The 24,036-nt window shown below is 42.8% G+C and overlaps 2 protein-coding genes across 2 annotated transcripts in view; one reads left to right on the top strand and one right to left on the bottom strand.

Moving 5' to 3' along the window:
* Positions 1–951: 951 nt before the first annotated feature.
* The window catches only part of SGO2 (shugoshin 2), an 87,207-nt gene continuing 64,122 nt past the window's right edge, over positions 952–24,036 (bottom strand). Inside the window, exons 8-9 of the mRNA XM_077448463.1 lie at positions 14,686–14,833; positions 952–3,690 (exon numbers count right to left, since the gene is read on the bottom strand). Coding sequence (XP_077304589.1) covers positions 3,558–3,690; positions 14,686–14,833 — 281 coding nt within the window. The 3' untranslated portion in view covers positions 952–3,557. The remainder of the gene's footprint in view (positions 3,691–14,685; positions 14,834–24,036) is intronic.
* The window catches only part of CUNH2orf80 (chromosome unknown C2orf80 homolog), a 158,568-nt gene continuing 150,051 nt past the window's right edge, over positions 15,520–24,036 (top strand). Inside the window, exon 1 of the mRNA XM_077448466.1 lies at positions 15,520–15,596. The gene's annotated coding sequence lies outside the window, so the exon portion shown is untranslated. The remainder of the gene's footprint in view (positions 15,597–24,036) is intronic.

Genomic DNA, 24,036 nt, shown 5'->3' on the forward strand with positions numbered 1-24,036 from the left:
CATGTATACCGCTCCACTGGAAAAGCGAGGCCCCTCCATCGGTGGCGTCCTGGGTTCGTAAGGTGGAGGAAATTAGTAGACTGGAGGACCTGGTGCTTACGGGGAGGCAACAGCAGGAAAGATTTAGGAAAACATGGGCACCCTGGCACCAATTTATTTTCTCGCCCGAAGGGGTACTTTTGAGAACCTTGTAATATGTTCGGCGATATATACTGCATGGGGGGGTAGGGCAGTCCTGAATCAACCAGAAATCCCCCCCTCCCCCCCCTTCACCTCTCCCCTCCCTCTTTTCCCCCCCCCTCTTCTTCCCCATCCCTCTCCTTTCCCCCCCCTCACCTCACCCCCCTCTCCTCCCTCTCTTAGTCTTCCCTGTCAGGACCCCTTCCCCTATTCTTAATGGTCTCTGCCTTGGTACTGGGTCTCTACCGGGGTATCGAGGTTCTGATGAGAGTCGGAGATGGGGGAACTGAAGGGATTTAGGCTCCCAAACACGTTTCGGTATTGGAGATGTTATGGATGAGCCATGCACAATGTTTTTTATGACCCTGTCCCTCCTGTGAACTCGGTAATAGGTTTGATGTTGGTTCCCCTTTTCCCTCCCTCCCCTTTTCTTTTGTATCCCACTTCTATGTTGTATTATATGTTTATGCCCATGTTGGGCATTGTTTGAAAAGTAATAAAAATTTATATTTGAAAAAAAAAAATCAAAATCCAATTGTCACAGGGACAGAAAGTGAGGTGAAAAAATCTGCACAGACAGCAGAACAAAAAACGTTACGGGGTGTTAACTCTTCCGTATGCTATCCAAAAAACATTATTTTTTTTTTGGCTGGAGTTGCACTCAAAAATGTACCGGTTACAACTTGCATACAAATTCAACTTAAGAAAAACCTACAGAATCATTTGTAACCCTGTCAATACATTCCTTTTAGGAAAAGACGACACTGCATGTTTTCTTGTAAAAAACGTTTTATTAATAAATTCAGAAAATAAACTTAACTTCTGCTAACAGGAATATAAAGCCAACTGGCCTACAACACGCTGCTCTTCTCCAAGAAGTAAAGCAGAATGTCATAGCACTGCTTGGTACTTGTGTTTTTTAACCTCACAAAAAATTAAGCTTATATATGCAATACATTTTAAATATATATACACAATGTAGTACAACTTCTACAAAATACGTTTGGGAATATACAGTAACACAGATTCTTGGAAACATGTAAGTACTAAAGTTTAAACATTAAACAATCTAGGGCTGTTAAAATACAAGATAACTAATACAGGTATGTCTTGACAAGCAGAAGCACTAACCCTATGGGCTCCTGTAGGCATAAGGTCATCTGGTGTCAGTTCCAATTTGGATGGATGTAGTAATTTTACTTGCCCTTACACAGCATCTTACTACATTAGCTGCTGTCCGTTTAGAAAAATACTAAGAGCTAGTTTGGAGAGCTTTTGTTTGCTTGCTTCAAAACGGCTTCTATCCTGTGGGAATGCAAAAACTGCTAAAGCAGGTCAACTGCAGTTGCAATAAATTGCGACTGACTGACCCTACTAACTGATAACACAGGCACCAAGGATGTTTGAGGAGTCCCTGAGCTGGGGTTGGGTCCCACATTTGTAGACCATGCAGTTGTGTCCTTGCAAAACAGAGGTCACATCCCCTAACCGAATGCTTTTATTTCACAAGAGGAATCAGGGACACAGGTACCACTTCTGTGTTTTGCATAATTAAAAATACATTATGGCATCTGAGAACTACACAATCTAAAAAGTGGTCTGGATAGGCTCTGCTTTGGTTAAAAAATTGCCATCTTGCTAATTCAATTACATTGTTTAATTAATGGCAATCTGGGAGAAGCTTCCATAAAAGGTGATATTGTCAGCCTCTTGGGCTGAATGGTAGTTGCAGTCTAGTGGGATCATCGCTTTAACAGATGCAACACAGTCCCAGATCTAGCTGTATCATAAGAATCAGGGGGAATAGAATTTGACGTTTGCTGTAGGATACATTTTTTTTTTAAGATTAAATGTACTCATCATCTGCCCCTTTTACACCACACATTTTCCTAACAAATCACACTGATATCCAAAGTAGATTGCCTGGCACTGAAGTCTCTCAGAAGTCTTCATTATTTACATGCACACTCCATTCGTTTTATTGGGAAGCTTATCAAGGGGCAGAGGGACTTTTCTGTGGAGTAAATAAAGTCTACAATGGGCACGTGCCAGTAGCTTGATGGAGAACGTGAAAGTTTTCAGAGGAAACTCTGTGTGATACCAGGTAGTCATAGAGTGAAGGTCTCATAAGAGGAAGGTTGCATGCCTAGCTAGCCGATGCCATTGGGAAAATTGTTAGACCCCTTTCACACTCACAGCATGACCATGTTAGCAGTAAAGTGGCGGTTTAGTGAAGCTTTTCGGTCTCTAGCAGGGTGCTTTTAACCCCCACTAGCTGCCGAAGAAAGGGTTAAATGCATCTGAAAATCACAGATGCCGAACTTCTTTGCAGGCGCTTCAGCAACGTTGCCCATTGATGTCAATGGGCAGGGGCGGTGGAGCTCCACTCCAAAGATGCTACTTGCAGGACTTTTTCTAACATCCTGCAAGAGCACCTCTCCAGTGTGAAAGCACTCGGACTCTCACACTGGGGCTGCAGGGGAGGCACATTTCAGGCGCTTCACACGTGTCTTAGAGAGGAATTTCGGGGGGGGAAGTTACTTTTGATTGGCCCAGTTAAATTACCTCTAACGCTGGATACACAACAACTGGAAGGCTTCTGAAGCTGCTAAATGTTGTATTCATGCTAGATACTACTGTCAGCTTTGATCTTTAGGCTCTGCTGCTCTGTGTTCCAGTGTTCAGAGAGTGAAGGATAGTGTTATTTACTCCACCCCATCCATAAAACATTTTATTCACGGAATCCAAGCATTCTGTTAATGGAGAAGGGGAAGTCCTGCTATTCATCTGCCCGTCCTCTCCCCTTGTCCATCTTGAATACATTATGTTTTATGATTGAAGCGGAAGAGTAAACACTAAGTAGAAAATGGTTTCTGGCATGAACATTAGATTTTCAGAACCTCCAGCAGCCATCCAGACACAATATATCCAGCACTAGCGGTAACTTAGCTGGACTAATCAAAAATAAAAAATAAATAAAAAGAGTTACACGTTAATTATAGTGCACTTTTTTGTGGACTAACATTGTATTAAGAAAAGATATCATTATGAGCCCCTAACAATTCAGTTTTCAGTTATTAGAGGTATTTAGCTGGACCACTACATTTTGTACATTACACCGTGCTCACTGAATAAAAATCTATGGTGATGCAAAAATACACAACTGTAATTGAATAAAAAACATGGAATTTATACATCGAATATTAAGATATGCATTGACATTTGTGACCAGAGAACAAGTTTAAACAAAAGATCTTAATGAACCAGTTCATCTCCTTTCATACAAATACAGTCAGCACCAACTAGCAGGTTCCTTGAAATTCCAAGAGATTTCTGTAATATTCTCCTCCTGGAACCCAGGGCTTACAATTCTTTTCTTACGTGCTTGTTGTAGGGCATTCTTCAGATTTGATTTTTTTCTTCCTACCACCTCCTTTTTTCCCCTTTCCTTTGGAAACTGGAGAGTTTAATAATTCATTATCGGAAGAAGCGTCTCCACGTCGTAGTTTTCTTGGGAGAAAGGGGGGGGGGGGGAAGAAAATATTTATGCTTGCGTACTATTTAAAGGGCAATGCAAACTGGGAGGATGGCATAGAACACACTGCATTAAAAGGCTATTGTAATACAACAAATACAATTACATGGATCAAAACACATTTGTTTTGAATGAATATATTTTTTGTTACCTTACTGTAATAATTTGAGTGTCACGTGCTTACGTGGCCTCCTTGCTACCCTCCTCACCACAGTGGCGGGGCGGGGGGGTATTAATAGAAAAAAATAAGTATTTCCGCGTATTACCAGAGGAAAGAGAAGAGAGGGGAACAAAAACACAAGCACCGGAATGGTCAATCCATAAACCACAATGAGTAATGTATCAAAATCAATAGATGGTGCTGCGCTCTAAGTGATAATAAACAATGTACAAAGTTGAAGTGATAAGTGCCACAAGAAAAATAGATAATAAATATGTAATGTGCCACGTGCTTGAAAGCAATGGGAACCACAAATGGTTAATTCATATGAACATCAAAAAACTCAAAAACATATAGGCAAAAGAAAAAAAATACCAAAAAGAATAATAGTCCCAGAAGATAAAATGTCCCGATTTGATAATAAGAACTGTGAATACACGAATACTGAAATTCCTCTGAAATTCTGTGCAAATAGCAATGTAAACAGTGACTTTTCTTCCGTGTAACTATAGCAAACTAAACAGTGAGGAATCTTCAGTGCAAATATAACAATGTAAATGGTGACTTTTCTTCCGTGCAAGTGTAGAAAACTAGACTGTGAATAATCTTCAATGCAAATGCAGCAAAGTAAGCGGTGACTTCTCTTCAGTGTAATGACACCTCAATAATAGGTGGCCCCTTACCTTACCGCTGTAAGGTAACAGCGTGTATGTAAAGCAAATGGAGATCCCCAATCACATAGTAGGTCCCTCGGCCGGCTTCTGAGGGACAGCGGTAAGGTAAGGGGCCACCTATTATTGAGGTGTTATTACACCGAAGAGAAGTCACCGCTTACTTTGCTGCATTTGCATTGAAGATTATTCACAGTATAGTTTTCTACACTTGCACGGAAGAAAAGTCACCATTTACATTGTTATATTTGCACTGAAAATTCCTCACTGTTTAGTTTGCTATAGTTGCACGGAAGAAAAGTCACTGTTTACATTGCTATTTGCACAGAATTTCAGAGGAATTTCAATATTCGTGTATTCACAGTCCTTATCAAATAAGGACATTTTATCTTCTGGGACTATTATTATGGAACTACTGTTATTTTGGTATTTTTTTTCTTTACCTATATATTTTGAGGTTTTGTGATGTTCATTTGAATTAACCATTTGCGGTTCCCATTGCTTTCAAGCACGTGGTACTTTACATATTATCTATTTTTCTTGTAGCACTTATTTTAACTTTGTACATTGTTTATTATCACTTAGAGCACAGTGCCATCTATTGATTTTGAGGAATGGCGTATTTTTAGTAAGGCAGTGGGCTTACTGACACACACAGTGGGAAAGTTCCACATGCGTAGCTTACGTCAAACATACAGAGGGTAGACAGTGGGCAGGTGGGAAGTAACCTTCCCATCAGTTTGAGTTGCATTCCAGAACCAGCTGCAATTTTGACAGCGCCTCCCACCTGGAACCTTACTGGTAAAGCTACAGTTGGTTCTAGACCGGCGGGGGGCGTGGCTGGATGGAGGTGTGAGTGTGAGAGAGTAGATGCAGACGCGCCGTCCCATCGCTCTCCCTGATGGAAACAGTGTGAGCGCTGAGCCACCCAATGAGACCTGCCGCCTGAGCCGTTTGCCTGCCCCATCCCTGAATCGAGAGCCGAATTGAGTGCCGAGCGGTGACTCGGAGGAGCTGAGGGAGATCTTGCCGCTGCTCGGGCTCCCGCGAGGCTTCTGGAGCAGTGGAACGCAGCGTGCGGAAGTGGAAGACGGGGAGCCCCATCGCTGACAGAACTGCTGCGGGATTCCGGCGTGATACCCGGTGCGATACAGCCCAGCGAGGAAGAAGGGTGTGCTGCGGAGGGCTAGACTGGACTTGTCTATTAAAAGGTACCTGTGGGGGAGTGAGCGGGGGAGCCCCTGGGCTGCGGGTGGCACTATTGTCAGTGTAGTGGCATCTGGCTTGAGGGTAGAGGGGTGCTCCCCCCCCCCCTTCTTCTCCCTTTACAGTGCTCGTAGCATTGTAGGGTTTCACCTTTCTATGGATAGACTGCCAGCCTAGTGGACTAGGACATTGCATTTTAATATTGACACCAGGGAGGACGGACTGGAGGCTGAGCAATTGGGGGACAAGATGGTGTTAGTGCTCCCCCCCCCCCCCGGCTTCCCCTTTTCCAAACTTCCTTTTTTTTTTTTTTGGACTGATTCCTCTCTTGGCTGACTTTCTCCTTTGCTTGATTTTACTGTTTTGCAACACAAATTTGCAATTATGTTAAGTAAGAGGTCCACCGAAGATATGTCGCATGGCGAGGGGGGCCATAAAACGCGGGCAGCAAAGGAGAAAGCGAACCAGGTCTCTGTGGCGGCAGAAGCTGCAAAACTTGAACGTTTTGCCCCCGCAACCTCATCATCAAAAGGAGGCCACCATCAGCTGGCGGGGCAAATAAAGATGCAGGGTGTAATCTTAGATAGGAGAAGTGCAGGTCAACCAGTATCGGGCTCCGCCACCCCAAGTACCAGGAAAGAACTGCCGCACTTGAAGGTAGATTAAGCTCGGTTGAGGATGAGCTATCACCATTACAACAAAAAATTATGGCACTACAGAACCAAATTTCTAAGAAGGCATATAAGCTTGATGAAATGGACAACAGAAATCGCAGGAACAATGTGCGTTTGATCGGGCTGCCGGAGGGTAGCGAGGGCTCTAACCCCATAGCCTTCCTAGAAAGCTAGTTAAAAGAACTTTTAGGGGATACCCCTTTCTCTTCATTATTTGCAATAGAAAGGGCGCATAGAGTCCCTGCTAGGTCTCGGCAGCCAGATGAACGCACTAGACCATTACTATTTAAACTGGTGAATTACAATGACCGGATGATTCTGTTGCAAAAGACCAGATATATGAGAGACATATTTTTTTTTTTCGTAAATAGTACAGAGTTGTTAACGTAGTTGGATTCACTAGCAGATGCGAAAACATTGGGTGTGGAGTGTTTAGTTGCCAGTTAGATAGCGATCAAGAAGGGGTTGGGGGGGGAGGTGGGTCGGCGATACACACAAGAGGTATTATCTCATAGGGTAAGAATTTATATCACATTTGTCTATACAAAAAATTTTAAGAATTGATTACATTTTTTTTTTCCCCCCACGTGAGGTGAAGGAACATGCCATTTAGAAGAATTTGCAAATTTTTTTGATTTATTTTTTGATTTATTAAATTAATAATTCTGGTTTTATTAATGGAATTGAAATGCACTGAATTGAAAATGTTGCCATGAGGGGTGTCACGTTATGCTATGTTACTAACTGGGAACGTATCACAAAGGGGAGAGGGGTGGGGGGGGTTTGAAATAGGTGGAATTTTATATTTGAATAATTATGGTATATTAATATATATGTTTAGTGGGAGGGGCGGGTTGGTTTCCTACCCCCTCCCCTCCTTTTCTTTTTCTGGGGGGGATGAGGGATCAGTGCTAAACAGGGCGGGAATTTGATGTTTAATAGACCTATTGACATCAGGAAGGTGGGGCTTATAAATGAGGGGGAGGGTGGAAGGATGGGACGGTGCTCTGGGACTAGGGTGCATAGAAAATGAGAGGGCCACAGCAGGGACCCCCAGGGGAGGCCCAAGTGGGTAGGGTTGGGAAGTTTGGGGGGGTTGGGTTGGGAAAGTTAGTGCACACTGTTCGGGTCGGGAGGGGTGGGAATGCGGCGGGGCTTGGGGAGGCAGGGGGACGGGCTGCGCCGCTATCAAAAGGGTGCTGCTCCCCTTTGCCTCGGTTTCCTGGGTTTTTTCCTCTCTTTTTTCTTTTCTTGTTCCTTTGTTTTTGCTTGATTTAGATTTTCATTATGCAAGCAAATATAGTCGATATCATTTCATGGAATGTGAGGGGACTGGTCGATTTAAATAAAAGAGGTGTGGTGCTGGCTGCGTTAGAGGGGAGGGGACCTGGCCTGCTACTTTTGCAGGAGACACATTTGACCCCCTAATACAGCTTCTCAATTAACAAATCGTAAATTTCAAACCTACTATCATTCCTTTCACTCCTCTTACTCAAGGGGAGTGAGCATTCTAATAAAGAGGGGGACAGACTTTTTTTGCAGGGAATCCTCCATTGATGCGGAGGGTAGGTATATTTTTTTGTATTGTTCGATTGGTAAGCAGAATTATATCTTGGCAAATGTTTATATACCCCCTTTCAAATTGGAGGTGATGTATAGGCTTTTTGCATTTAGCCTGGATAAATCAGGGGCCCCAATAATAATACTGGGAGATATCAATGCAACATTAGATAGGAACTTGGATAGATTCCCTGTACCGGGTGGGGCCAGGGCTGTAAGGGCTGGCCGCCTACAACACTTCTTAATGGAAACAGGATTAAGTGATTTATGGCATGCACGACACCCACAGGAAAGTATTCCTGTTTTTCAAGTACGTACCATACTCTCTCGAGGATAGATATGGTCTTGGGGAATAGAGAGGCATCAGGGCTGGTACAGGATATTAAATATGGGACAAGGGGGATCTCAGATCACTCTCCCCTGGCCATATCGGTAAGGATAGGTGATGGAGCCATTCATGGGGAGTGGAGGATAAACCCTAGTTGGTTGGAGCTGATTGGTAGCCCAAGTGTCTTGATAGATGGGATTAGGGAATTCCTCCAATTTAATAGGGGCTCAGCAACACCCGGAGTGGTCTGGGATTCACTAAAGGCCTATCTCAGAGGGGCATTAATCCAGCAAGTAGCAAAAACTAAGAGGGAATCTCGGGAACAGGACAGAGAAATAGAAAAGGCTGTCGCCCACACCGAAAAAGCATATATCGAAGACCCGACCACTGAAAGACAGAAGGAATGGCTGGATAATCAGCGGGGGGAATAAAATGATGCTCATGAAAAGGGACGAGAACAGATGACTATTTCAACGCCAACATTATTTTGGTGAAGGAGAGAGGGTGGGACGTGCCCTCTGACTTCTGATTCAGTCAAATAATTCCTCTGACTCGATCCAGGTAATAAAAGCACCAAATGGGGACCTGGTATCTAGCCCGTCAGAGATCATGAATGTACTCGCTGACTACTATGAAAATCTATATAAATCGGTTACAAGGGGTCGAGGCAGAATAGCAACTGATTTTCTGCATCAAACAACAATTCCAGCCCTAGTAGAAGAGGATAAAATAAGCCTTGATGCGCCTTTTACATTGGAAGAATTGAAAAGTGCAGTAATGGAAATGCCTAAATTATAAATCCCCAGGCCCAAATGGGTTACCAATAGAGATCTATAAGCGCTATGGGGACGTACTCCTACCGGAACTTTTGGAAACATTTAAATGGGCATTGGATGAGGGTAAGCTTCCTACTTCAATGTCGGAAGCCAATATTACCTTAATTCTTAAAGAGGGGAAGGACCACCAGGAGGTCTCCTCATATCGCCCGATTTCTCTATTGTGTTGTGACGTTAAAATCTTAGCTAAAGTCCTGGCGACCCGTTTAAATAAGTATATTTGTAAATTAATACACCCAGATCAGTCTGGGTTTATTCCAGGTAGAACAACTAGTACTAATATTAGAAGAGTTTTTGTAAATATCCAGATGCCAATTGATAACGAGGGCCCCAGTGCGATATTAGCCTTGGAACCTATTAAAGCTTTCGCTAGCTTGGAATGGGATTATCTATGGGGAGTGCTGGAGCGATTTGGATTTGGCCCACTATTTATTAGATGGGTCAAACTGCTCTATAGCAAACCCAGAGCAAAAGTTAAAATGGGTACTGCACTCTCCAGGACATTCCAGCTGGAAAGAGGGACGAGGCAGGGATGTCCCCTGTCTCCCCTCTTGTTTGTACTGGCCATGGAGCCCCTGGCTGTCCTGACGAGATCACGCCCGGACATCCAGGGTTTCCGACCCAGGTCTGGGGGAAGAGAAAATCGATCTGTTTGCGGACGATGTCCTTTTTTTCATTGGGGACATAAATTCTACCCTGAATAAGGTGATGCAGATGATGGGTGAGTTTGAACAACAGTCGGGTTTGGGAATTAACTGGAGTAAATCAGCTCTGTTGCCACTTATTAGAACAGGGGACCAACCGATACCAACAATTCCTTGTTTGGATGTGGTAATCAAGTTAAAATATTTAGGTGTTTGGGTCTCTGGAGATGTAAATTACTATGTTAGTGAGAACTTAGTAACACTACTAGCTAAGCTAAAACAAAAAGCGAGTATTTGGTGCTGCCTCCCCCTTTCGGTAGCGGGACGCTGCAATTTAATTAAAATGATTTGGTTACCACAAATATTATATATTTTACATAATTCCCCGATCTGGATTAACCAGAAGTGGTTTAAGAAATTAGAATCGTTATTCCGAGAACTGATCTGGAAAAAGGGTCAAACTCAGATTAGCCTGCAAACATTGCAGCTTCCGGTAAAGAGGGGAGGGATGGCAATTCCACACCCAAGGTTATATTTTTTGTCAGCCCAGCTCCAGCATTTGGCTGGGGCTGGCATTAATGGCAGAGAATATTCAAGCAATAAAATTATGATTGAGAAAACACCCCATAAGCTATTGGCTGAGATCTTGGAGGCTAATTTGTTCGTCCATAAATGTCCTACGACTACCTTATTGAGGAAAGTGTGGCAGGCAACCAAGTTAATTATGGGATACAACGAGGTGACCGATTATACACCCTTGTGGTATAACGAAAACCTATCAGAGTTAAGCAGTATAGACAGACCTCTGGAGTGCGAGAGGCACGGAATCAATAGACTATCACAACTATATGACGGGAATCTCATGAAATCCTTTGAAGATCTTAGGCGAAAATTCGGCATCTCGAATAGGGAGTTCTATAAGTATCTACAAATTAGGCATGGGATTGGGGCCCAGTTTGGGGCATTGACTATGGAGAGGGTTGAATGTACGCAAAAGAAAGGGATAATTTCCAAATTATTTACTAAACTTAAGGATACGTTTTTGAAGGGAGAGGGACCAGATAGAAGTAGAAGGGGGTGGGCTAGAGATATAGGGCCGATAACTCAGGAACAATGGGATAGGATATTAGAACGTGGGTGTTTGGTATCAATATCTCCCTCGCAGAGAGTGTCCCATTTGTTCTTCACCTACAGAGTGTACTATACCCCTCACAAAATGTGGAAGATAGGAAGACTAACTAGAGATGAATGGCCTAGATGCGAGGCACCGGGGGACTTTCTCCACATGGTGTGGAAATGTCCAAAGTTGTACAGGTACTGGATAGAAATAGTTCGTAGAATCAATAGGACCTTTAAGATTACTTTAGAACCTGAGGCTAGGACCTGTCTTCTAGGGATCCTGAAGGAGGGTGGAGTTTCCCCCTTAGTAAGAACGGCAGTATTAAGGTGCCTGTACCAAGCTAGACGGCTGATAGCAATGAATTGGCAGGCTAGGAACCCCCCCGCATTTGAGGCATGGGTCAATGCTATTGACTATACAATCTGGTGTGAAAGAGTGGTGTATATAAAGCAGGGCAATCTAAGGAAATTTGGGGAGCTTTGGAGCCCTTGGTTGAGCGAGAGGGGTTGGGTGGAGGGGTGTGGGTGAATGCTGCGGATTGACCGACTTCCCCCCTGTGTTACCCCCTCGCCCCCCCTCCCCTCCGGTCCTTTTCTTGCCTCGGTTGTCTCCCTTCTTCTCCTAGCCAGCCAAATATTATTTATTTTTTTGGGTTTAATGGGTTGATCTAAGGCCAAGGGTGTAATAACTTGAATGAGGCACATGACTCCTATGTTTGCTTTATTTATTCTTTCTTTGTCGCTGTTATTAACTTTGATTGGGACAATGGTGTCAGTGTGCTATGTACATGTCTCTTGCTGTTATTTTAGTGGTTGATAATTGAATAAAAATAAAGAAGTTAAAAAAACTGTTGGTTCTAGACCACAGCTCACGCAGATGAGAAAGTTATTTCTTCATTGTATGTATGAGTGTGTCAGATGCAAGCCTGCCGGCTATGTCACCTAATCCTGTCCATGCGCTGTGTAATGTAAAACTGCTCATGTATAAAAAGAAAAAAAAGCTGTGCATGGGTACAGACCCTTAAAGTGGAACTAAACCCCCCCCTTAGTCTCTTACAGCCAAGGAAGGTGCCATCTTAGCTGGTTTAATCTGCAGTTGCCATGCTGCTGTACAGCTTGGTTGAGAGGAAAGTCAACTGTCACAGGTATCATTCACAGCATGCCTTGAATGCAAATGTTTTGGGAAACAGTTAAAATCAAAGGGTTTAGTACCACATAAAGTGGTTGTAAACCCTTACATATACCCAGTGAAGTGACTGGCCTCAAGTGATACACAGGGATGGGATGAAGCAAATCCTCCTATATTTGTTGTACCTGTCTATCTGCAGCCCTACATTCTCTACATCTGTTCAAAGTGCTGAATTGTAAAAGATTGTCTGAGAGCTCAAAAAGGGGAGGGGGGGGGCAAAGAGCTGAAGTTACACTCTGTAAATCTCAGTGAGGAGAGTGCCGGCAAATGATTGGGAGGTGAGGGGAGGGAAGCGAGCCCCCCCTCCACACAGCACACAGGAACAGAGCCGAGGCTGTCAATCAACTGAGGCTCCCTTCCCCTGTCATAATTTTCTCTTGGTGTCAAAAAAACTTGTTAGAAGTGATTTATGCTTATAGCAGAGGAATGAAGTAACAGACAAAAGGAGCACTATCAAGGCATTGGCTTTCATATATCATGTCCGAGATTTACACCAGTTAAACTCCTAGTAGTGATCCCAGGGACACAAACTATGCACAGTGGCATGATCTGCTTCCACGCTTGTCATGGTTAGTTTGAAAAACTAGCAAAATCATTTTTTTTAAAGAGATAGAATAAATATCCTGTGGGAGGTTGCAGACTCAGCCTTTAAAGCGTTATTACAGTCTTTTTTTTGTTTGTTTAACCACTTCAATACAGGGCACTTTCGCCCCCCTTCCTTCCCAGCCCAATTTTCATCTTTCATCGCTCTAGCGCTTTCAGTGACAATTGCGCGGTCATGCTACACTGTACCCAAATGACATTTTTATCATTTTGTTCGCACAAATAGAGCTTTATTTTGGTGGTATTTATTCACGACTCCGTTTTTTTTTTTGCGATATAAGCGCAAAAAAAGCGGAAATGTGGAAAAAAAACAATATTTTCTTTTTTCTATTTTAAAAGAAATCCAATAAAATCAAATTTTGTCATAAATTTAAGCCAAAATGTATTCTGCTACATGTTTTTGGTAAAAAAAATTCCGTTAAGTGTATAATAATTGGTTTGTGTGATCACGGACATATGTACGCAAATGATCATGTACATATGTGTGCAGGTGATCACGTACATATGTGTGCAGATAATCATTGGGACATGTGATTTTAGTGGGACATATGTGGGGGACATGTTTTTATTATTAGGGACATGTGTTTTTATTATTTGGGGACATGTGTGTTTTGGGGACATATGTGGGGACATTGTGTTTATACTGTGTGGTGTGTTGTGTGTTTAACTAGACTGGTGATCAGTGAGTAAAAAGCTGTAAAAAACAGCTCATACTCACTGATCATCAGCCGGCTGCAGCGATCTACTCTCCTCTCCTCAGCGATGACTTCTGTGTGAGGAGAGGAGGAGCCAATTGCCTAGCAACTGGCTGTTTGTTTACATCACATGACGGCCGTGATGGGACACGGCCGTCATGTGATCAGGAGGGCCAATCACAGACCCCTCCTGCCTATCTGAGATGCGCCGTGTCCGGGTGACACGAGCACATCGGGATCGCGCCGCTGCGCGGGCACGCGCGATCCCGCTCCTTCTGAAGGACGTTCCTGAATGTCCTATCAGAAGTAGACGGCTCCCACCCGGCCGTATATGTGCATTGGCCGGGTGGGAAGTGGTTAAAAACAAAACATGTTATACTTACCTGCTCTGTGCAAAACCAGATCCTCCTCTTCTCAGCTCTCGATGGCACTCCTGGCCTCTCCCTCCTGCTGAGTGCTCCCACAGCAAGCAGCTTGCTCTGGAGGCACCCGAGCCTAGCCGCTGCTCTGGCTCAGCCCCACCCTCTCTCTCCTCATTGGCTCACTGACTTTGACAGCAACAGGAGCCAATGGTGTTCACTGCCTCTTCTCAGCCAGTCAGGAGGAAGTGTTCCAGACAGCCGAGGCTCTCGTGCAACATCGATGGATAGAGATGGGGCTCAGGTATATTTTAGGGGGGCTGCTGCACACAGGTGTTTTTTTATCGTAACGCGTTAAGATAAAACTTCTGCCTTTAGAATCACTTTAATCTGCACAAATGGAGCAGATGAGGTACAAACTAAAGGGCAAGGAGGGGTGCAGAAATGAGAAGAGGCTGTGGCTTCAGTGCTGCCTGTACCTCCTCTATGGAATTTGGGCTTCTATCCGGGGTGCAGCTACAGTCAGCACTAACAGTAATAAACATGGCATTTGCAAACCACAGCAACAATTTTAATGGGGACAATGGCTATGTGCAGTGAGTCTCCTTGGGTATTTAATGAGCCTTTTTAACTTCTGGTTGTTCTGCTTTAGATCAAAGTGCACAGCATCCCTAAGGGGTATATTTATCATTTTCACACAACTGTTACACATTTTTTCAATTCAGCTAGGAAAATGTATTTGTGTTTGTCAGCCTTTTCATGGGTGAGAAAATAGGTTCAAGCACCTACTCGAACGCAGCAGGTAACATGTCCACTTTTTCTCTGCTCTGCCTTTTAGAAGTGAACCTAATAGTTAGAAATTAACCTTAAAAAAAATGGCTTAACTATTATATTTTGCAATGAGCATATTATTAAAAAAAACTCACTTTCCCAGGCTTGGCTCCTTGTAGTTGACAGGATTGCGTCTTCTCCTAGTATGAACCTGTGCCTCCTCCTGATCATCTGAACAGGATTTAGGAGACTGCTTACTTAAGTCTTGTGTTTTGTTTGTCAAATCCTGAAATGGTTTACTATCTAAAAAACAAAAAAACAAAACAAAAAATAAATAAAAATAAATAAATAAAAGACAGTGGTCACTTTTGGCAGTACAAAGCTAATAAAACAAACAGTAGATGTCAATATTCTGAACAATAGGATATATACTGTATCAGATATCTATCTCTATATCTATATCTATCTCTATATCTATCTCTATCTCTATATCTCTATATCTCTATATCTCTATATCTCTATATCTCTATATCTATATATCTATATATATATATATATCTATATCTATATATCTATATATATATATATATATATATATATATATATATATATCTATATATATATCTATATATCTATATATCTATATATATATATCTATCTATATACATATATACACACATATACATACATACATACATACACACACACACTACATTGTCAAATGTATTGGGACACCTGACTTTACACACATGAAATTTAATGGCATCCCAGTTTTAAAGCGGTTGTAAAGCTTTGTTTTTTATTTTCTAGATAGGTTCCTTTAAGCTAGTGCATTGTTGGTTCACTTACCTTTTCCTTCGATTTCCCTTATAAATGTTTTTTTTCTTTGTCTGAATTTCTCACTTCCTGTTTCTCCTCAGTAAACTTCATACCATCATCTGAGCGGTGTTTAATCACCCAAAACAGCTTACTGAACAGCTTACTGAGGAGGAACAGGAAGTGAGAAATTCAGACAAAGAAAACAAAGAAAAAAACATTTAGAAGGGAAATCGAAGGAAGGAAAAAGGTAAGTGAACCAACAATGCACTAGCTTAAAGGAACCTATTTAGAAAATAAAAAACAAACAAACATTTACAACCCCTTTAATCCCTAGGGGTTAATATTGAGTTGGCTCACCCTTTGCAGCTATAACAGCTTCAACTCTTCTATGAAGGCTGTCCACAAGGTTTAGGAGTGTGTCTATGGGTAAGTTTGACCATTCTTCCAGAAGTGCATTTGTGAGGTCAGGCACTGATGTTGGACGAGAAGCCCTAGCTTGCAGTCTCCGCTCCAATTCATCCCAAGGATGTTCTATTGGGTTAAGGTCAGGACTCTGAAGGTCAGTTAAGTTCCTCCACCCCTCACTCATTGGACCTTGCTTTGTGTACTGCTCCAAATCATTTGGTGGAGGGGGAGATTATGGTGTGGAGTTATTTTTTTTAGGGGTTGGGCCCCTCAGTTCCAGTGAAGGGAGCTCTTAAGGTGTCAACATACTTAGACATTTTGGACAATTTCATGCTCCCAACTTTGTGGGAACAGTTTGGGGATGGCCCCTTCCTGTTCCAACATGAACTTGTTTGGCCTGCAGAGTCCTGACCTCAACCTGATAGAACACCTTTGGGATAAATTAGAGCGGAGACTGCAAACCACGCCTTCTCGTCCAACATCAGTGCTTGACCCCCCAAAATGCACTTCTGGAAGACTGGTTAAACATTCCCATAGACTTGTAACACCAAGTCACATGACACCGGGGAGGAAAAATGGCAAATTGGGCCCAATTGGGACATTTTCACTTAGGGGTGTACTCACTTTTGTTGCCAGCGGTTTAGACATTAATGGCTGTGTGAGTTATTTTGAGAGGCACAGCAAATTTACACTGTTATACAAGCTGTACACTCATTACTTTACATTGTGGAAAAGTGTCATTTGTTGTCACATAAAAAGATAATAAACTATTTACTAACTTTTGTGAGATACTGTATATGCAGTTGTGCTCATAAGTTTACATATCCTGACAGAATTTAAGATTTCTTGGTAATTTTTCAGAGAATATGAATAACACAAAAACGTTTCTTTCACTCATGGTTAGTGTTTGGCTGAAGCTATTTATTATCAATCAACTGTGTTTACTCTTTTTAAATCATAATCACAACAGAAACCACCCAAAGGACCCTGATCAAAAGTTTACATACCCTGGTGATTTTGGCCTGATAACATGCACACAAGTTGACACAAAGAGGTTTGAATTGCTATTAACCACTTGCCGCCCGCCCTATAGGCAATTGACGGCTGCAAAGTGGTTGCATAATCCTGACCGGACGTCATATGACGTGATCAGGATTATGAGCTGCTGCACGCCCCCGGGGGCGCGCATCGCGGCGATCGTTGTTGCGGGGTGTCAGTCTGACACCCGGCAACTACGATCTCGGTAAAGAGTCTCCGACAGAGACTCTTTACCACGTGATCAGCCGTGTCCAATCACGGCTGATCACAGTGTAAATGGGAAGAGCCGGTGATCGGCTTTCCCTCACTCGCGTCTGTCAGACGCGAGTAGAGGTGATCCGGTCGGCTGCTCCTCTGACAGGGGGGGTCTGTGCTGATCGATTATCAGCACAGCCCCCCCCCCCCCCGAGGATGCCCACACTGGACCACCAGGGACGCCACCAGACCACCAGGGAAAAGTTAATCCTCCCTAGACCACCAGGGATGCCAGTCAGCACAATGGATGCCAATCAGTGCCCATAATGGATGCCAGTGCCCACAATGGGCATCACTGATTGGCATGCATTATTGTTTGGCACTGATTGGCATCCATTACTATAGTATAACACCAATGCCGCCTATGAGTGCCCACCTGTGCCGCCTATCAGTGCCCACCTGTGCCGCCTATCAGTGCCCACCAAGGGCCGCCTATCAGTGCCCACCAAGGGCCGCCTATCAGTGCCCACCAAGGGCCGCCTATCCGTGCCCACCCATGCCCATCTGTGCCGCCCATCCATGCCCATCTGTGCCACCCATCCATGCCAATCCCTGCCAGCTATCAGTGCCAATTTGTGCCACCTATCAGTGTCCGTCCGTGTCGCCCATCCGTGCCGCCTATCAGTGCCGCCTATCAGTGTCCATCAATGCCACCTCATCAGTGCCACTTCATTGGTGCCACATTGGTGCCCATCAGTGCCGCCTTATCAGTGCCCATCAGTGTAGCCCCATCAGTGCCCATCAGTGAAGGAGAAAACTTACTTATTTACAAAGTTTTGAAACTGAAACAAAAAATAAAAAAAAAATTCAAAATTTTCGGTATTTTTTTATTTGAAGCGCAAAAAATAAAAACCGTAGAGGTGATCAAATACCACCAAAAGAAAGCTCTATTTGTGGGAAAAAAATGATAAAAATTTCATTTGGGTACAGTGTAGCATGACCGCGTCATTCAAAGTGCGACAGCGCTGAAAGCTCAAAATTGGTCTGGGCAGGAAGGTGTTTAAGTGCCCTGTATTGAAGTGGTTAAAAGGGTAACCATCCTCACATGTGATCTGTTTGCTTGTAAATAGTGTTTGTATACAAAAGGTCAATGAGTTTCGGGACTCCTGACAGACCCTTACATCTTTCATCCAGTGCTGCACTGATGTTTCTGGATTGAGTCATGGGGAAATAAAAAGAATTGTCAAAAGGATCTGTGGGAAAAGGTAGTTGAACTGTATAACAGGAAAGGGATATAAAAATATATTAAAAAAATTGAGAATGCCAATCAGCAGTATTAAACTCTAAATCAAGAATTTGAAAATGAGGGGTTCCAAAACCAAACCGTGGTCAGGTAGACCAACTAAAATTTCAGCCACAACTGCCAGGAAAATTGTTCAGCATGCAAAGAAAAACCCACAAATAACTTCAGGTGAAATACAGGACTCTCTGAAAACATGTGGTGTGGCCGTTTCAGGATGTACAATAAGGAGGAACTTAAAGAAAGATGGGCTGCATGGTCCAGTCGCCAGAAGAAAGCCATTACTACACAAATGTCACAAAGTATCCCACTTACAATACGCCAAACAGCACAGAGACAAACCTCAAACCTTCTGGGACAAAGTCATTTGGAGCCATGAGACCAAAAAGACAGCTGATTAATAAATGACCAAACACTAACCACGAGTGAAAGAAAAGTTTGTGTTATCACTCATATTCCCTGAAACATTGCCAAGAAATCATAAATTCTGGCAGGTTATGTAAGCTATTCCACTCAATGGAGCCCAAGAAAATGATTTTACATTGAATACAGAAATGTAATTTTCCCTGTCTTAATGAGGAAAGCAGTCCAACTTAGGGGTTGGCAACAGCACACCACCATTAACTCCAATGTGAACAAGGATCAGGGACAATGTGCAAGAGCTGCCTAAATCTTGCACCAGATGATGGCAACACCCCCCCCCCCCGGGTAGAAACTGCAAGACCAGGTGGTAAGTTAGCAAAGGAAACTACGGCTACTATGGCTGTAGTGGGCAAGTATGAGAGGTAAACAATTCGTTCAAAATCACATTTATTCAATATCAAAAAGCCACAATAATAAGAAATCACCCAGCCATACGGCTGAAGTACATCTGACCCTGCTGAATATCAGATAGTGGCACACCAAAACGCTATTGATAATGATTGATTGTGGGACGCACCAGACAATAAGACACAGACAATAGACTCACATAAAACACAAACGGACTAGGCGCCACAATTACCAGGGATGCATTGAAATTCTTGTGGGATAAACCCCCCTATCATTCAAAAATAGTAATCAGGTAATTCATAGCCTATTATACCAGAAGTCCAATGCATGCATGGTCCCTAGCGTTGCAGAGATCAAAACATTTACACCCCTTTCACACCAGGGCGTTTTGCAGGCGCTAAAGCGTTAGAAATAGCGCCTCCAATCCGCCCTAAAGAAGCTGCACCATTGTGTGTAGTGTGAAAGCCCCGAGGGCTTTCACACTACAGCGGTGCGCTGGCAGGACGTCAGAAAAAAGTCCTGCCAGCAGCTTCTTTTGAGTGGTGAAGGAGCGGTGTGTTTACCGCTCCTCCCCATTGAAATCAATGGGGCAGCGCTGTAATACCACCGGCAAAATGCCGCTATTGCCCGCAGTTTTAACCCTTTCGCGGCCGCTAGCAGGGGGTAAAAGCGCACCGCTAGCGGCCGAAATGTGCCGCAAATCCGGCGGTAAAACGCCGCTAAAAATGGCACGTTTTACCACCGACGCAATGGGCGGTGTGGTGTGAAAGGGGTCTTAGCACATATGATGTCTATCCCACATACAGCAATCCAATCATTCCATGGTTCATTACGTTACCGTCCAGTTGAAGCGACGTAACATGACGTTGCAAAACGCGCCAACGTAACCACAGACTATAGGCATTCACAGAGCCATCCCCGGTATGGAGAGCGGAGCCTAACTGTGGTGGAGTGTAATGCTCATGGAGACTAAGTGACCATTTTATAACAGCCCTACCTGGAGGACAGCAAAGAGGCTAGCATCTAGCAACATCCCGATTGATTAGGCAAGTGGTCTGGCGTTCCGCTGGGTGACATTCTGCCGGTGTATTCCAAACACTGTTGAGGACGCTTAACAGTGGGTGATGAACCAGAGAGGCGGTGATAACCGGCCGGTGTTCCTCTGAAAATACCAGTATAGCGGTAACGTAAAAAAACACAGAATGATTGGATTGTCGTATGTAGGATAGACATATATGCTAAATGAATGCTAAAGCCTCACAGTGACTTGGAAGAAGGCTACTTTGTTCCGAACGGGTGATGTTTGGATATATGTAGGAAATGAATACTGAATCTACCTGAAATTTATATCATCACTTGTTGGATCAGGAATTAAGAAATCTCTTCTATTAGCTGCTATATAAACATTGCACAACTTTGCGTTTTCCACAAATATAATTTCTCACTTAATGAATGGATGGTATTATGAAAAGCAATACGCCTTTAATGAACATCAGATCGGTGCATAGTCTATGCAGGAAATAGGGAAAAGCAAGTTGTCAGGATAGGTCATTTTAGCCCTGAGACAACACTGGAAACCAATTAATTGGCAAATTCATGAATTATAATAGAGAATTACTTTGATGTTTTGATCTCCACAACCCTAGGGACCATGCATGCATTGGACTTCTGGTATAATAGGCTATGAATTACCTGATTACTATTTTTGTATGATAGGGGGTTTTATCCCAGAAGAATTTCTATGCATGCCTGGTAATTGTGGCGCCCAGTCCGTTTGTGTTTTATGCGAGTCTATTGTCTATATGCGTCTTAATGATTGGTTGTGGGACGCACCAGAAACTATGAATAGCGTTTTGGTGTGCCACTATCTGATATACAGCAGGGTCAGATGTACTTCAGTTTTTTGATATTAAATAAAATGTGATTTTGAACTAATTGATTACCTCTCATAGTTGCCCACTACAGCCATAGTAGCCGTCTTTTCCTTTCAGTGGGGATTAATCTTTATCCCCTTCTGAAAGGTAATTCTTTTCTTGTATGCTGTTTTTTGGCTACGGCAGTAGCCTCCTTCACTTGGAGGAGTGGCTTAAAAGAGGGGGATTTATCTTTGCCACTTAATTATAGTGGGGGAAAACTTATGGTCACCTTTTCTCCTTTATAAATAGCACAGGAAACTAGTCTGATGCCAGAAGACCAAGAATACTTACAACTAGTGCATTATGACCCAAAATGTGAGGAAAAGCACGGGCCCTAAAAGTGAAACTGATCTACCTGAAACAAACAAGGTGGAATGAAAAATAAAATAAAAAATCCCAACAGTGAAGGACTTGCAGCCTAAAGCATGGCAAACAGGGAGAATCACTTCCAAGAACAAGGACCAAACAGAGGAAACAATGTCCCACTAACGGAAGACCAGAGCTGTCTTAGACCCAAAAAATGCTCCAAGCTTCAAATCACCTGGTACCAAACAAAAAAAAGGGGGGAAAAAAAGGGGGTGGGTTTGCATGTCAGGATTGACTGCCATGGAAGACATTCACCTTGTCAAAGTGCCCCACCCAGTAAAAAACCTGACTCAGAAGTTATCTTCAAGGAGAGTACCAAATGTCTATGAACCACCTAGGGATCCAAGATTTAATCCCACAGGGTCACAATGACCAACACAGTGAGTTACATGGGAGTTTCCTGTGCAAAGGTTAACCTAGGGATAGAAATGCAGGTCTTCTCAGCGAAATTTGAGGAATATAGATTTGACAGAGCTAAGGACCAAGTTAACTCACACCTTTCTGTAAGAGGATGAAGACAGGAGGGCTTGCCCCAAAGGAGGATTGTCTTTTCTGGAGCCTCACATAGTCAAGACCAGAGATGCTCCTGACTCCACAGATTAAATTATACATCAAAGTCAATGGAGCCACAGTCAGAAACCTTATGACAGTGAAGAGCATTTTCATGGGTACTTTTTTGAGAGGATTCCTGCATCAGAAAACTAAATTGTTTAGTGCACAGATAGACCAGGGTATCATGGGGCCCTCTGATGATGCCCTCCACTTGCAGCATAGAATTGGGAATGCACAATGGTGCATGGACTGCTCCTCCACATCTAGAAGCAATTTGGCTTTCAGAGGATGGCACCTTTCTCATCATAAGAATCGTTCCTCCTTGGTGATAAAGATGCCAGTACCTTGATGTTGTCCAACTGTGTCCATATTAAGAGATCGGACTATAGAATAATCACACAATTAGGGCTGTAACTAACGATTATTTTCATAATCGATTAGTTGGCCGATTGTTGTTTCGATAAAAAAAAAAATAATGGGTCAAAATTGACCTTCATTTGTAACCACAGTGACAGGAAAATTTGGAAATAAAAAACTTCTCGGTCAAAGGAATTTTCAGTGTATGTGGTTTTTGTTCAGAAATGAAGTGAAAATTTCAAACAAAATTCTTTTTTCTTCTGAATATTCTCACCTAAAAATTGATCTGTGAGGCCAGCATAAGGCTCGGTACACACCTATGCAGTTTTTGCTTTTGATCTGTTTCTGCTGTGCGTTTTGATTTTTGCGCACGTGATTTTACTGCAATTTGCACTTTTTTAATTTTTTTGGGCAGATTAAAAAACACAAATTGCTGCAAAAAACGCATTACATTATTTTCTGTTATATTGAACCAAAAAAGCACAGTTTTGAGTTAAAAGTCCCTGACACTTTCCAAATATGCAGCGGCTGAAAAAAGCATAGATATGAACGTGTCCCATAGGAAACCATGTAAGTGAACTGTAGTGCGTTTCTGCAAAAAGCACCAATAAACATATAGACGTGAACCAGGCCTTAGACGTTTCGTTTAATGGGGTTAAAAAGACTAAAATTAGCCCTTTATAGTACAAAAAAGCAGATAACTACTGGAAGGGGTTAATTTTTTTTTACTGTAGAACAGTGAAAGTAATATTTACAGTAGTGATTATATTTTTGTATTATAAAGGGCTAATTTTATTTTTATTTTAACCCCATTATTTTACTGGCCGATTAATCAATTATGAAAATAGTTATCGATTAATTTCATAATCGATTAGTTGTCGATTAATCGATTAGTTGTTTCAGCCCTACACACAATATAAAAAAGGGAACCACTTGTTCTGCAAGTCCAGAGTGTAGCCCACGAGACAAGTGCTCTCCAATGACAGGATCTTCCCAAAGGTGGTTAGAGAAGTCCTAGTTAGCCCCAGAACTGCAAGACTGATTCAACATCTACTTGATCTCAGGAGCAGACATTGGGGGTGGCATGCCTCAGAGATTGTGGCCCCTGCAACAGTTGAGAGATGTGCACCTCACTGACCATGTAAAGTGGACATTAGGGTCAACCTGCTGTACTCCCCCCCCCCCCCCCCCAAAAGCATCACACTGGTTTGAACAGTCTGCAGTCAGTGAGAGGTTTCCAGTGTCGACTCCTGACGAGACAGAATCCATCTGAATCTTGGAGGGATTTGGATTAACAGGAACATGCTGTCCTCTAGGGCTCGGTGACTGAGTTATGGGGGTTCCATGAGGAGGCACTAAGGCAAACAAGCTGTCCTGTCCAGCTGGCCTACTAACAAAGTTAGTCTTTAGAGATAAGACAAGCACTAAGCAATGCCAAATAATCTGGACCTGATAGCACTCCTTGGCAATTTTTGTTTACTAGAATAGGTTTTGAAAAGCACCAACACTGAACCCAATACCCAAAAGTCACTTCCAGGCCAGACTAGCACATCCAGTCCAGTTAAGTTTGGGTACTCCAAAACTAGGCATAGGAAAGGCTGCTCAGCATAGCTGCAATTGTAAAGACCAGATGAAAATAGTTGCACTGTCCCTTTAAAATCAAAGTGAATGATTGAACCACCATAAAACGAGAAAAAAAAAATGTATTCTAGTATAAAAATATGTGAAAATACAACGTTGTCTAATAATTACAATCACTCCACCTTATATAAAAACTCCACATGACA

The sequence above is a fragment of the Lithobates pipiens genome, unplaced genomic scaffold (genome assembly GCF_037356315.1).
Source record: "Lithobates pipiens isolate NorthernLeopardFrog02 unplaced genomic scaffold, aLitPip1_a1.2 Scaffold_22, whole genome shotgun sequence".
Taxonomy (NCBI): Eukaryota; Metazoa; Chordata; class Amphibia; order Anura; family Ranidae; genus Lithobates; species Lithobates pipiens.